Here is a 12,646-nt window from a genome sequence, read left to right as displayed (position 1 = left end):
GAAGTGGCTGGAAGGTTTCTGGGAGGTTGGCTGGAGCAAGTGACAACTTGGCTAAAAATAAAATTCAAATACCCTTATGTCTTCTCATCCTTTACAAAGATCTATTAAAAAAAGTAGAAACGTCTCAGGTACTCTATGCATTTTTGAAAATGCAAAAGAAAAAGGCTTATAATAAACTGGCCACTCAGCTCACTGAGAAAATGGTTCTGGTTGAAGGGAAACAAACGCAAATTAACATTTTTGACAAGATCACTTTTGAGTTAAGTGCTCTGCTGCATCCTTTGCCAGGACTGCCTTGAGGAAGCTGCTTAAGGTCAGCAATACAAAAGAGCACAGGCTAAGTTTGTTCAGAATTTCAATCTGAAATTTTTTCCTTTATTGATCTGGTTTTCCAAAGGGTCCAATACACCCTGGACACAGTGCAATAAACAGGAACGTGCAGGAAACAAGAAAAGCAGGGAGGGAAATGGCAGCAAATTCGAATCAATTCTTTGGCATCATCTAATCCTCACCCACGTTCAGTGAGGTTGTTCCAACACCTGTGCTGCCATGGTCAGAGGGATGCACCACGACCCAGAGGGATGCTGGTGCTCCCAGAAGTGGAAAAGATTTATGGAAAGGGCCTGACCCTGCTCTGAGCTCTGCTGTTCACAGGGAGCTGCTGCACTGACAGCCAGGAAGATATTCAGGCTGGAAGCTGTGCCAGGGAGATCAGCAGGATCCAGGGGATTCCTACCAAGTGCTGCCGCTGAACTTGGAAAACTAAACTGTAAATGACAAAAGCCAGCAGAGAGTAGAGGAGCTGGGAACAGGGGAGCTCCTCTTCACTGGAGTACCACTTGGAGATGAAGAAGGAAAGGGAAAGGGCAAAAGGGAGGAAAACCAAGGGAAGATTAAAAAAAGGAAAGGCACAATTCATTTTTAAAGGCATTCATTGCTGAATCCAGCCCGTTTTTGTAAAGCCTAGTGAAGAACCTCAGATGCCAAAGGTTGAAATTGATTTTCCATCTTCAGCCTGGTGTTGGTTAGTGTTTAATACACAAAGTACCAGACTAGTATAAAAGGTTGTGAGGATTTCCCAGGGGAAAGCAAAGGACAGCCTGATCTGGCTTTTTGATTCAGCATTAAAAAAAGAGACTAACAGGTGCAGAATGAGAGCCAGGATTCACACCCAGAGGCAGTGCCAGGGTGGCAGCAAAGCCCAGAAATAGATTAAAAATTGATTGAAAGCAATTCCCAGCTGAGAGATGAGGCCAAGGAGGATGGCTCCTTTGGGGAAATCTGCTGCCCTGAGAGAGGGAAGGCAGCGCCCGTGGAGCTCAGCCCAGCCAGGTGCAGCACCCTCCCAGCCCAGGAGGCACGGGACACCTGCTGAGGCAAAGGAACCTGGTCAGGGACCTCACCAAAAGTGGTGACAAGGAAAGGAGGGAAGCAAAAAATAAAGGGCGCAGAGACACAGACCTGGACAACTGTCACAGTCTGAAAGACAAGTGCCTGCCAAAGAAGGCAGGAACACCCTCGGAATGGGAAAATGCTAACCCCTTCCCTCCAAATTATTATAACTGTGGAATCAAGGGGGTTCAAAGAAAAGGAGAGAAAGAATATCAGTCCTTTACTAGTATATATATGTGCATAAGACAGACAAACGACAACAGGAGAAGCAACAACAAACAGAAGCACAGACGCAGCCCCAGCCAGAACCACAGACCCAGTGACAGCCAGAACCACAGACCCGGCGAGTCCCAGCTGGAACCACAGATCCGGTCAGTCCCAGCCGGAACCACAGACCCGGTCAGTCCCAGCCTTATCTCGGCCATGGGCACTTTCCCCTTGGTGCAGTTCCGGGCACAGCCGGCAGGGGCGGCGGTGGCTCCCGGCCGGGCGAGTGCGATGATTCCCCCGCGCCTGCAGGGGGCGCTGTGGTGCGAGCTGAGCCGCCTCCACACGGCAATGGCGGGGGGAGAAAGGGAGAGCAGCCGATCCTGCTACCCTCAGAAGAGGATAGCAAAAGAAGCTCCAGCAGGAGCCTCTGAGCAGCAAGCTGGGAAGGCAGGCATGTGCAAAGTGCCGGAGCAGAGAGAAACTGCGCAACTGTAGCAGGAGCCCAGGTGTGTCCCAGCCCGCAGGGGTGCTGGGTTACAGTGTAGTGAAAAACCCGTAGCAGGGGCAGAGAAGCGGAAGGGCTGGGCCGTGGCAGCCTGGCTCCCGAACACCGTGGGGAAAGGATCTCTCAGAGGGGGAGAGGGCTCAGGGATCCTGGGGTTTCCCCTGAGGCACCCGAGTAGATGGTGCGGGTGCTTTGCAGTGAGGTAGGAGAGTTCCCAGTGCAAAGGCCGCTCTCACGAGCAGAGTTTCACTCACGGTAGGAGAAGGCAGCAGGAGACGGCATCCCACAGTGGCTGCGAATTCTCCCACACTGACCGCAGCCTGTCTCACCTCTGATGTCGAAAGCCAGAGAGAGCCAGAGCCAGCCCCGATCTCTCGGTATCTCTGCCCTTCCCAAGGAATGCTCCTCAGTGCCACAGTGCAGCCAGCTGCCTCCTCCCCCTTCTCCTTGGCCATATCTTTTGTGTCTCTTAAGTATCGGTGCTTTTGTCTCTTAGCAACAAATGGGAGAAAATTCCCTGAGAGAAAGAAACAAAAGGGAAAATGCTAACCCCCAACAACAAATGACAGCAGAAAGAAGTGTAATAATCGAACCTCATAACTTAAAGATGGGATCACAATTCCACGGGCATCGCTCCAGGGAAATCCAGCCTGCATAGGTGTGCAAAGCTGGGGATCCAAGCTGAGTGCCCCTGACAGCTGCGTGAGCCAAGGGAAGGATGTGAGTACTAAAGCCTTGTGGAGTGGAAGGAGCTGGGGAGGACCAGGTGTCAGACACGCTAAAAGGGTGCATAAGTCAGTGAGCTTGGCCAAGGCAGCCAAGCTCCAGGCAGGGGCTTCAGGCAGGAAGAGGGTTCACGCGGGTGTCTCCAAAGCCACCTGGCAGCAGCTGCATTTGCATCCTGTTTTATTTGTGCTCAACTGGTGCCTTTCAGAGTGATGTGACAAAGCAGAGTGGAAGGCCTTATGTTCCCTGTGACTGGGAATAAGGCTGTCATCCTTCCACACATGGAGAACTGCCTGGAGAACAGAGAGATGGGATACAAAGCCCAGCAGTGCTGTTCCCCATATACCAGTTAAGCAATCGAGGTAATACATGCCATGCAAACATCTCCACCATGAACCCATGCAGCAGGACGAATCTGGGCAAACAGTCAGGACAGGAGCCAGACCTTGCCTTTTCACAGCCTGGACACCTAGAGCATGGCCACTGCTCTGTGGCTGGTGTCCCCTGGTACCATCCCAAGGGGCTGGAGGTGCCTGTGGTGCCGTGGCCCAGGAGGGCTCTGAGCATCCTGCACAGGGAGATACAGACTCCTCCAGCGCTCAGGGGCTCTTATCACCCACCTGCAGCTGGGCCAAGGGAGGGGAGATGCAGCAGACTCGTGATGGCAACAGGACTGGGCACTGCATGAACAGGAGGAATTGCCAAATTCAAGTGTTGGATGAGGTCCCATATGGGCTGGCAGCTTCAGGGCATGGGAGGTCATTGCCCAGAGGAGGGGAGGGGGAAGCTCAGTCGGGTGGTACCCAGACAGACTCCCAGCCCCTCTGGACTGTGCCCTGCTCACTCAAACAAGCTGGAAGTGCTGGGCAAGCTCAGTCCAGCCATGAGCGAATGAGGGGATCAGAGGAGTGGGGAGCAGACTGAAGATCTTCCAACCTATCCCAAACCTGCTTTCCTGGAGCCAGCCTGAAGGCTAAGCAGGTGAGTACCAGCTGTCTAAAAAGTGCTGAATGTTGTGACCTTTTCATCATTCCTTTTGTGCTTTATCATCTTGAGTCTTGAAATTCCCACTTTAAGCAGTGAATCCTGTATCCCGTCCTGTTGATTGACTGTTGATGTGCTGGCATCCAGGATGGAGAGAGTAGAAAGTGATACCCTCGTGGATGAGGTGGAGGAGATGAGTGGAAGAGGTGAGTTTTCGGAAGGGAAAAGGAGGGAGAACTGTCCTCTGTTGAGAAAATGCATCCTGCTTCTGTGGGACAACTACTGAAGGTCAAAGCACTGGGGCTTGTCCCCAGACTAGGCTTTTCATGGGTTGGGACTTGGTGGCTGCAACACTCCCAGCTGAACTCTTGGTGCTTATCTGTAGACCCAGCTCCAGCACCAAAGGCTTCTGAGCTGACATCCTTGACCCCCTCCATTGCTCATAGAAAGAGAATTTGGGGCCATGGGTTATTGGTCTTGGGGTAATGTCAACTGTGGTCAGCACAGGTTTGTGGCCTGACCTGCCTGTTCTCCTCTCGCAGCACCAGAGACACCCAGGCTCAGGCCAGGCAGCTGCACTGCAGATGTGCACCCACCCACTCAGGTGCCTCCTCCTCCAGGAAACTGAGGCCTCCTTGACCAGGATGTGTGCAGGCCCCTGGGGCAGGGACAGGATTGGGGCAGCAGGGAGCCAGGGACAGTCCAGCTCAGGGGGTTTTCCCACTGTAGGGAAAAGGAACTCACCCTGTCCCTTCTCTTGCTGGGGTGGATGCAACCCTGGGGCTGCCCGTTCTGAGCAGCTTCTCCTCCTCTGTCCTCAGCCAATGTGACTCTGGACCCAGACACCGCCAACCCCTTCCTCATTCTGGCCAGTGACCAGCGAGGAGTGGGACGGGGGTACGAGTGGACCTTGCTGCCCAACAACCCCGAGCGGTTTGACACGGAGCCATGTGTGCTGGGCAGCCAGGGCTTTGCTGTGGGGAGACACTGCTGGGAGGTGGAGGTGGCCGAGGCAGGGGACTGGTGGGCTGTGGGAGTGGCCCAGGAGTCTGTCAGGAGGAAGGGAGTCCTCAATTTTACGCCCCAGGAGGGGATCTGGGCCGTGGGGCAGTGGTTTGGACAGTACCATGCTTTCAGTGATCCTGACTGGATCCCCCTGCACCTTACCTGCCTCCCCAGGGCCATCCAGATCTGCCTGGACTTCACAGACAAGCAGGTGACTTTTGCTGATGCTGAAAGTAAAGCCCCAATCTTTGCTTTCTGCCTGGACTTGTGTGCTGGGGAGAGGCTGCACCCATGGCTCTGGGTGGGGATGGACTCGTGGCTCAAGCTGTGCCCCTGACAGGGAGGGAACATGGGGGGGCAGGGGAGAGACTGGAAAGGCAAATGCCATCACTTTGGGTCTTGGTGCTGGGAACTGGGAGGGTCCTGCATCCTGTTGGCTTCTCCTCACATGGATCCCCTGGCCACCAAGGGGAGGACTGGCAGCTCATGGAGGTGGACACCACAACAGAGCCTCCTTCATCTCCCCACCCCTCAGGTGGGACTGCAGGGGGCACAGGGAGCACAGAGACTTGGTGCAGGGAGGGGCTTGGTTCCCGGTGGTCCCATGGCAGGAACCACCACTGAGTGCCAGGCACTGCAGAGCTGCTCTGTACGGAGCCATGGAAAATATAGCAGGGTCCACCTCCTCCAAGGGTGCTGGAGTAGTGCCTCTGGCTTTTTTCAAGTAAGTTAAAAAAACCCAAACATAGCTGGATACTCATGATAACACTTATCTTCCCCACACATCCAGAGCCTCTCCTTGCCTGATGTGCACCAAGGACATTTCTTGCAGCAGAGCACTGGTAGCAGTGCAGGGGCAGCAGTAGGGGCAGCCCAGGAAGGAAAGCACAATGCTGAGCTGTGTCTGAAATCCACAGGAGAGGCAGTTCCCACAGATCCGTCATTCTCTGATCTCACCCCATCAAGATCCCACTTCACAGGATCCTGCTAAATCCTGTCCTTAGGAGAGAAGGTGGATGTAGGTGAAGAGGGACATTGCCTGGATCCAGCCTAGATTTCATCTCCTAACACTTTTCTGGTTGGACCTTCTTTAGTGCCGCCTCAGTTGTCATTGTTGTGATGGCATCTGGGCACAGGCAACAGTATTGGTCTCCCTGCTCTACCCCAGGAGCTGCAAAGAGTTGCAGCGCTGGGTAAAGCCCAGGTATCTGCCCCCAGAGCTCTGCCCTAAGGCTCTTCTGCTGCGGCAGCACCAAGACTGGGGAAACCCAGGGATCTCTGCTCCCAGTGAGGCACTTCCTACTCTCCATGGGCAGGAGCCTCTGAGACTGTCCTGGTTTTGGTTGGGGTAGAGTTAACTTTCCTCTCAGTAGCCAGCACAGTGCTGGGTTTGGGATATTTAGGGTGAGAATAATATTGATAGCAACAACCAAACCAAATCAGTCATGGGGTGTTTACCCAAGCCAAGGACTTCTCAGTGTCTCATGCTGTGCCAGCGAGGAGCTGCACAAGAAGCTCGGGGCAGCACAGCCAGGACAGCTGACCTGAACTGGCCAGGGGGATATTCCACACCAACAGAACGTCCTGCCCAGTGTGTAAACTGGGGGAGCTGCCCGGGAGGGGCCAATCACTGCTGGAGGACAGGCTGGGCACAGATGAGTGAGTGGTGAGCAACTGTATTGGGCAACACTTGTTCCATCTGGGGTTTGTATTTGTTTTTTATTACAATTATTATTACCATTAGTATTATTACATATTACTTTGTCTCAATTATTAAACTGCTTTTACCTCAAATCGTTTTTTTCCCCCATGCCCCTTGGAGTGTGGTGTGTGACTGAGTGGCTGTGCAGTGTTTAGTTGTCAGCTGTGGTTACACCATGACAGAGGTTCACAGCAGAAGGTTGGTGTATGGAGATGGCAGATTGTTAGTTCTGTATTTTTGTCCTTTGTCATGCAAAACACTCTGAAAGAGTTGAGATGTGCAGTTAGGGATACCTACCTCAATCAAGAAGAAGAAATTTCTTTCTGAAAGACAGTTCAGTCCCTCAGACTGGAGAAAAGTTGGGTTTTTTAACAGACTGCTGTCTGGAAAGCTCTTCACTGGAATGTTATGGTTTGGAGGGGGTAAATGTGCTTTGGTTTCCTTTTTGATGTGCCCCACAAAAATTACATTAAAAAAATCAGCTTTCTGGGAGCTGAGTTGCATAGTTGCAGCATTTGTGTGAGAAATACACAATTTCATGTAGAATTGCACTACAAAGACTTGAGGGACTTTAAATTCAGCTCTCATGTGCTAGAGATGTCTGCATGCTGGAGCCACAACGGATAGGAAGGCTTAAGGAACACCAGGGTCCTTGAGCAAGGCCGGACCCACATGGGCTCTGAGTGGTTTTGGAGAAACAACTGGGGCCAGGAGGTTTGTCCCAAACCCAGCGTGGACACAGGCAGCACATCATGGCAGTGACTGCTGCCTCCTCAACCAGTGCCTGGACATGGAGGCCACAGGGCAACTCCCAAGCTCCCAGAGCCTGCTCCCAGGGAAAAAGGCTGCAGCAGTGGGCAGCAGAGGCACCTCAATGAACATGCTCTTCTCAGCATTGGTCTGTCAGACATGCTCCAAACAAAGCCTGCCTGGATTTGGCACATCAGTCAAGCAACTGTGACTGAACACCCTTCCCATGAAACTGTGTTTTCCCATGGAAACTCCTTTTCCACAGCGAGATCTTTCTCTGGGACTTCTGCTCCTTTTACACTGTTCTCCCTGTTGCAGATGCTGCCTTTTTCCCCCCCACTCTGTCAGATTGCTGTGTATCATAGTGTTATTTTAAAGGACTGGCTGAGCCAACCCTGGCACTCTCTTTTTTTAAACCCTTTTTTTCTTTTAATATAAACAATATTAACCAGAAAACCCTTGATTTGACAGCTTGGTCAGGAAATTCATCCAAGGTCTTACTTAAGGCTAAAGCCTTATCCAGGCCTTCGGAAATGCATCCAACATTGGTGTTGCAGTGCTTTGAGTAGCACTTTAAATGGGTAGCTTCACAATTTCCACCCCCCTGCTGCAAGTGTGGCGTGACCATATTTACAACACAGATCCAGGGCCAGGGGCCAACGCTGCAGGCAATGTTGGGCCTCCTCACTGCCCCACAGAACAGGGAATGATGGCTGCCCAAGTCTCTGCCCACCAGCCCTGCCATGGTGCTGGCCCTGGATGACTCTCAGAGCCAGCTGGTAGCGAGCACTCAGAGCAAGGCTTCTGCCCTGCAGCGAGCTTCCAGCAGCTCTTGCACACCTGGGCACAGCTCAGACACAGCCTGGACACAGCACAAATACAGACACAGCTCAGACACACCTGAGACACACCTGAGCACAGCTCTGACACAGCTCTGACACACTTGAGCACAGCTCTTACACAGTTCTGGCAGTGGGATACACCTCAGACACTACTGGACACAGCTGGACACAGCCCATCATGACCCAGCACCCAGCAGGGCTTAGGTGAGAGCACAGGCTTGCAGACGTGTCTGGTGTCTCCCACAGCCCTGGAGCGAGGGGCTGGGCTGGAGGGCCGTGGGCAGGCCCGGGTCAGGCAACTCATCAGGACCCTCTGTGGGGTGGCATCATGGCAGCACCAGGGTCGCTCCATCCAGCCCCATACACACCCCTGGCCCAGCCAGAGGCCAAAGGACTCCTGACTTGGCCCAAACATCATTGCCTTGCTTGGCCCACACCAGGCACGCTTCTGTACACTGACAGAGACAGTGTCCAGAAATGACAAAAGCCCTGGGTTTTGTCCAACTTTGAAACCCTCTGCTGGGGCCCTGGGGTCTGGCCAGGTCACAGCTGCCCCGGGCAGGCAGTACTGGGGTGCTCTCAGGGAGACAGCTTGGGCTCTGCAGCCCTGGCCCCCTCCAATAACAACACAACAGCCCAAAGTTTGTCTCACTTTTATTTACATCATTGCACAGCCCGTTTCCCCAGAATGCACCGGAATGTGGTGGGTCAGATACCAATTGCCCACATCCACGAGCTGAACAACTCTGGGAAGGAGGACAAGACTCAGAGAGTCACTGTTGGGTCTTGCAGGGGCACATGCAACAACTCCAATTATTGGCAATGACAATAAAGCCACGGATGCTGAGTGCAGCCACAGCCACACAGCAGCACAGGGCCGGGCCCCCACTGCCCCAGCCAGAGGCTTCTGGCTTTCACAGTTGCATATTTGGATTGACAGTGGGTTTCTTAACTGGAACACTGGCTCCATGAAGTCCTTATCCTGGGGACGTGCTGTGGGAGAGAGCATCCCTCGTCACCTGCCAGAACTCGGTGCACTGCAGGGCCAAGCTCCTGGGAGGCAGCCAGGGCTGGGAAGGTTAAACCACCTCCCCCATTTTTCTTCACTGATGATGTCCTGGTGACAAGGGGGTTGTTGGGAAGGGGCTGAAGGAAGGGGCACCCAGGACAAGGCACAGAGCAGTCAGTGGTGGAGAGCCTGCTGCCATGGAAAGGGTGTGCAGAGCGGGGAGTGCCTGCATGGGAATGGGATGGGACGGGAGCAGGGACTGCAGCAGCCTCTCCACCAAGAGTACCAGGAGCAGAGTAATCCCTGCATGAGTGCATGACTGAGAAAAGGGCAGACACTCAAAGGTATGTGGAAGAAGGGAAGGGACAGTCGGGGGGCTGGCCAAGAGAGGGAAGCAGAGAGAGATGTGCAGCCTGGGTGTAGCAGAGGACATTCACCCCTCGGTCACACCAGCCCCTCAGGCTTGGAAGAGAGACCAATTCACAGCAGACCTCAGGGCACAGAGAGGCTGCTGCAAGATGTGTTGGAGTATCCCCAAGCTGCACCAGAACCCTGGGAGACAGAGGAGAGCAGATAGAGACCAGGGCCCAGGGCCGAAGAAATCCTGTAGGGCGTGATGGCACACTGGTCCCTGCTACTTGGGCCACCAGCAACTTCCAGCTCAGGGTGAAGGAACACATAAGGAAACACATCCTGCTTTGCAGCTAGAGAGGAGGAGGAAGTGCACATAGTGCTCTGAATTCAGGAAATTACAGATCTCCATCTCGCAGGGCACTGCACTGATGCACTTGCTTTCAGCAAAGGGGCAGAGAGACATAGTACATGACCACCATCATCACCCACTGCAAGGACACAGACTCCTCAGAGCCTGCCTCCTGCCTGCTCTCTACACTCACCACCATGGAGCCAGAGCACACACACCTCTGGAGGACCTGGCAAGGCAGCATCACCAGCAGCGTCCTCACAGCCTGTGCCACTCAGGAGGCTCAGGAAAGCTCAGCACCAGGCACAGGCACTGTCTGGCAGGGTGAGGAGGTGGCAGAGGCAAGGACCAAAGCCAAATCAGAGGGACTCTTGGCAGAGGAGGCACTCCGAAACAGAGGGCTGGGAGAGCTGCATGTGCTGGAAATGCAGGTGAAAGGAGGAGGAAAAGGAGGAACATCAGGCCCACAGGACATGGGATCCAGAGCCTGCTTTCTGGGAACCAGCAAACTGAGGAGGTTTCACTAGAGGACACAACAGGCAGGTGGCATTACCAGGGATGAACCCAATCCCAGCAGCTCCTCTGGAATGTGCAAGTGAAGCACAGAGACAGCCAAGAGCACCTACCAGCACCGCAGGGCATGGCTTGTCCCCTAAGGTACGAGTGAAACTGATGCTACAGGAGGTCCAGCCTCAAGGTGGCGAAAGGACATCAGCAAACAGAGACTCCAACTCCCACCTTCTGGGGTCAGGAAAGCTCCTTTCTCAATCTTTTCAGAGCAAAAGGCAATGGATTTAGCTAGTATGGAGCCATATCTCCCCATCCTTGGATCCTCCATCTACCTTTGCCAGACAGACCAAGGGCTGAGTGCATCCGAGTCCTGGGCATGAGCCAGGATCTCAAGGAAAGAATTTAGTGAGATCATGTCTGCACCAGAAAAGATTCTCTCATTCTGAAACTGATTTTGAAATTCTCAAAATTACAGTACTTTACAATACAAAATGTCTCCATTCGGTATTATGTCATTTTACTCCTTCTGGGATTATAATAATTATTAAAATCACTCAACTTTCTAGAAAGGACAGAACACCACAAAAAAGACCAAAGAGTAACGGAAAGGCTGCTGCAGTATATCAAAACCAATTTAGTGCAAAGAAGAAGGGGACTTTCAAGAACGGTTGATGAAAAGTGTTCTTCATATGCTCATTTGGAGAAAAGGCATTGATTTAACCTCTGAATGAGATCAGGTTGCCAGCTTCTATCCTGAAGCTTAGAACATCAGCACAAAAGGATTGAAACACAATATGCATGGCCATTAAAAAATAATATTATATATAGATATATATATATATATATATATAGAGGGAGATGTTTTCCACGTACGGTATTCATTATAGGAAAGTGTCCCTGCAGACAGGCATTTTCTGCCATCAGGCTCTTTTGGGCCATTTCAAACACAGATGTTGATTATGTGTCTCTTTGCCAAGATCTAAAGCACGTGCGGAGCACACAGTCCCTTTGGGTGGATGACTGTTCTCCAGTGCCCTCACAGCTGCCTCGTTCCCTGGGCCTTTGGGGACACCTGACCCTCCACCCTGGCTGCCACAGGACAGCTCACACGGTGGTCTCATCCGCTGTCTTCTTCATGAGCTTGGCAGAGAGGAGGGAGTGGGGCACGGGGTGAGGGCTCCGCGAGGCCGGGATCATCAGGCGAACTTTCTGGTTGGTCCTTCGCCACTCCGAGTACAGCTGGCAGTGGTAGCGGAACGAGACCTGGCGGGCGAGAAGGCAGCGCTCTGTCACCAGCCCTGCCACTCGTGCCACAGCACACGCAGGGACAGCCCAATGCCAGCACCCCTCTGCCTCTGGGGACCCTCATCCTGGGAAAAGGGAGACAGCACTGACCGAGGCACGGCTTGGGGCACTCCATGTCCCCAGCCTCTGACAAGCCATCAATCCCTTCCTGGGGACACAGCCAAAGGGGCCTTCTGGGCAGCACTAGCAGAGTGAATGGGGTTTGCTCAGCTGGGTTTGGGTCCGGGCTGGTGAAATGTGGTGGGGATGAGCTACAACCTGCCTCTTCCTCCAGCCCCAAGCTGCAGCCAGCACCTTGGGTGAGCAAAACAAGGGTCTGAATCCAACCAGCTTCCTCCCATCTCAGACATCCCAGGTGACTTTCTTCATCCTGCACAAAAACCTTCCCTTCTTTGTCTGCAACAACAGGACAGCAGCTGGACTCGTGTTTTCCTGACAACAACGTGGCCCGGGAGACGTGTCCACCCGGAGGGAGAACAGGGGAGGATGTAAAGGCTGGAGGGACCCGGAGCAGCCCAGCAAAGGCAGGAGGTGGTCCTGCAGTTTCAGAGCAGCCCTGCGAGGGGAGCTTCGAGCTCGACTTAAATACCAAATCCACTGATCTAAACCAGGCTTTCTTACTGGAAGCATTTAGCTGGCAACTAGGATGCACCAGGAAGTGCATCTGACACAGAAAATTCAGTAAAACTATTACTTCTGGATGGGTCTATGACACATCTTATGAGAAATGAAGCTGTGCCACTGAGGTAATTGAGCTTATTGATCAGTGCACACTCCTCTTTCCTGTTGCAGAGGGACCGTAGCAATAAGTCTGACTTTGCTGACAAACTCATCTCCCAGTTCTCAGAGAATGGGGAGCTAATGGTGGAAACCTCAAGGAAGGCTCCTGCTCCTCACAAAGGAGCTGTAGCCTTGGCTACGGCCTCTCTCACAATCCTCACACTGGTTACAGCCATGAACCCCCTCCCACATATCGGCCCCTGCACAGCCCAGGGTTGAATGA

At 53.0% G+C, this 12,646-nt stretch overlaps 2 protein-coding genes across 8 annotated transcripts in view; one reads left to right on the top strand and one right to left on the bottom strand.

Annotated features, from left to right (window-relative positions):
- The first annotated feature begins 3,563 nt into the window (after window positions 1-3,563).
- LOC106858010 (E3 ubiquitin-protein ligase TRIM7-like) lies at window positions 3,564-12,341 on the top strand. Of its 5 annotated transcripts, none has more exons than XM_088179318.1 (4): window positions 3,564-3,814; window positions 3,911-4,023; window positions 4,639-5,033; window positions 12,052-12,341. In XM_088179318.1, exons 2-4 carry the CDS (start codon window positions 3,966-3,968, stop codon window positions 12,133-12,135), a joined length of 537 nt encoding a protein of 178 aa, XP_088035444.1. In that variant the 5' UTR covers window positions 3,564-3,814; window positions 3,911-3,965; the 3' UTR covers window positions 12,136-12,341. The 5 variants fall into 5 exon arrangements, with proteins under 5 accessions (XP_088035444.1, XP_088035443.1, XP_088035441.1 ...); XM_088179317.1 differs by lacking the exon at window positions 12,052-12,341 and adding an exon at window positions 5,740-7,730 and having other exon boundaries at window positions 3,565-3,814; XM_088179315.1 differs by lacking the exon at window positions 12,052-12,341 and adding an exon at window positions 5,613-7,730 and having other exon boundaries at window positions 3,566-3,814; window positions 3,914-4,023.
- The window catches only part of MARCHF2 (membrane associated ring-CH-type finger 2), a 34,015-nt gene continuing 30,124 nt past the window's right edge, over window positions 8,756-12,646 (bottom strand). For all 3 annotated transcript variants that reach the window (XM_014884417.2, XM_088179312.1, XM_088179313.1), the window contains one exon: window positions 8,756-11,601. In XM_014884417.2, coding sequence (XP_014739903.1) covers window positions 11,443-11,601 — 159 coding nt within the window. In that variant the 3' untranslated portion in view covers window positions 8,756-11,442. The remainder of the gene's footprint in view (window positions 11,602-12,646) is intronic.

This window comes from Sturnus vulgaris, chromosome 26, assembly GCF_052056855.1.
Source record: "Sturnus vulgaris isolate bStuVul1 chromosome 26, bStuVul1.hap1, whole genome shotgun sequence".
In the NCBI taxonomy this organism is placed as follows: Eukaryota; Metazoa; Chordata; class Aves; order Passeriformes; family Sturnidae; genus Sturnus; species Sturnus vulgaris.
This window is presented reverse-complemented; position numbering and strand designations above follow the sequence as displayed.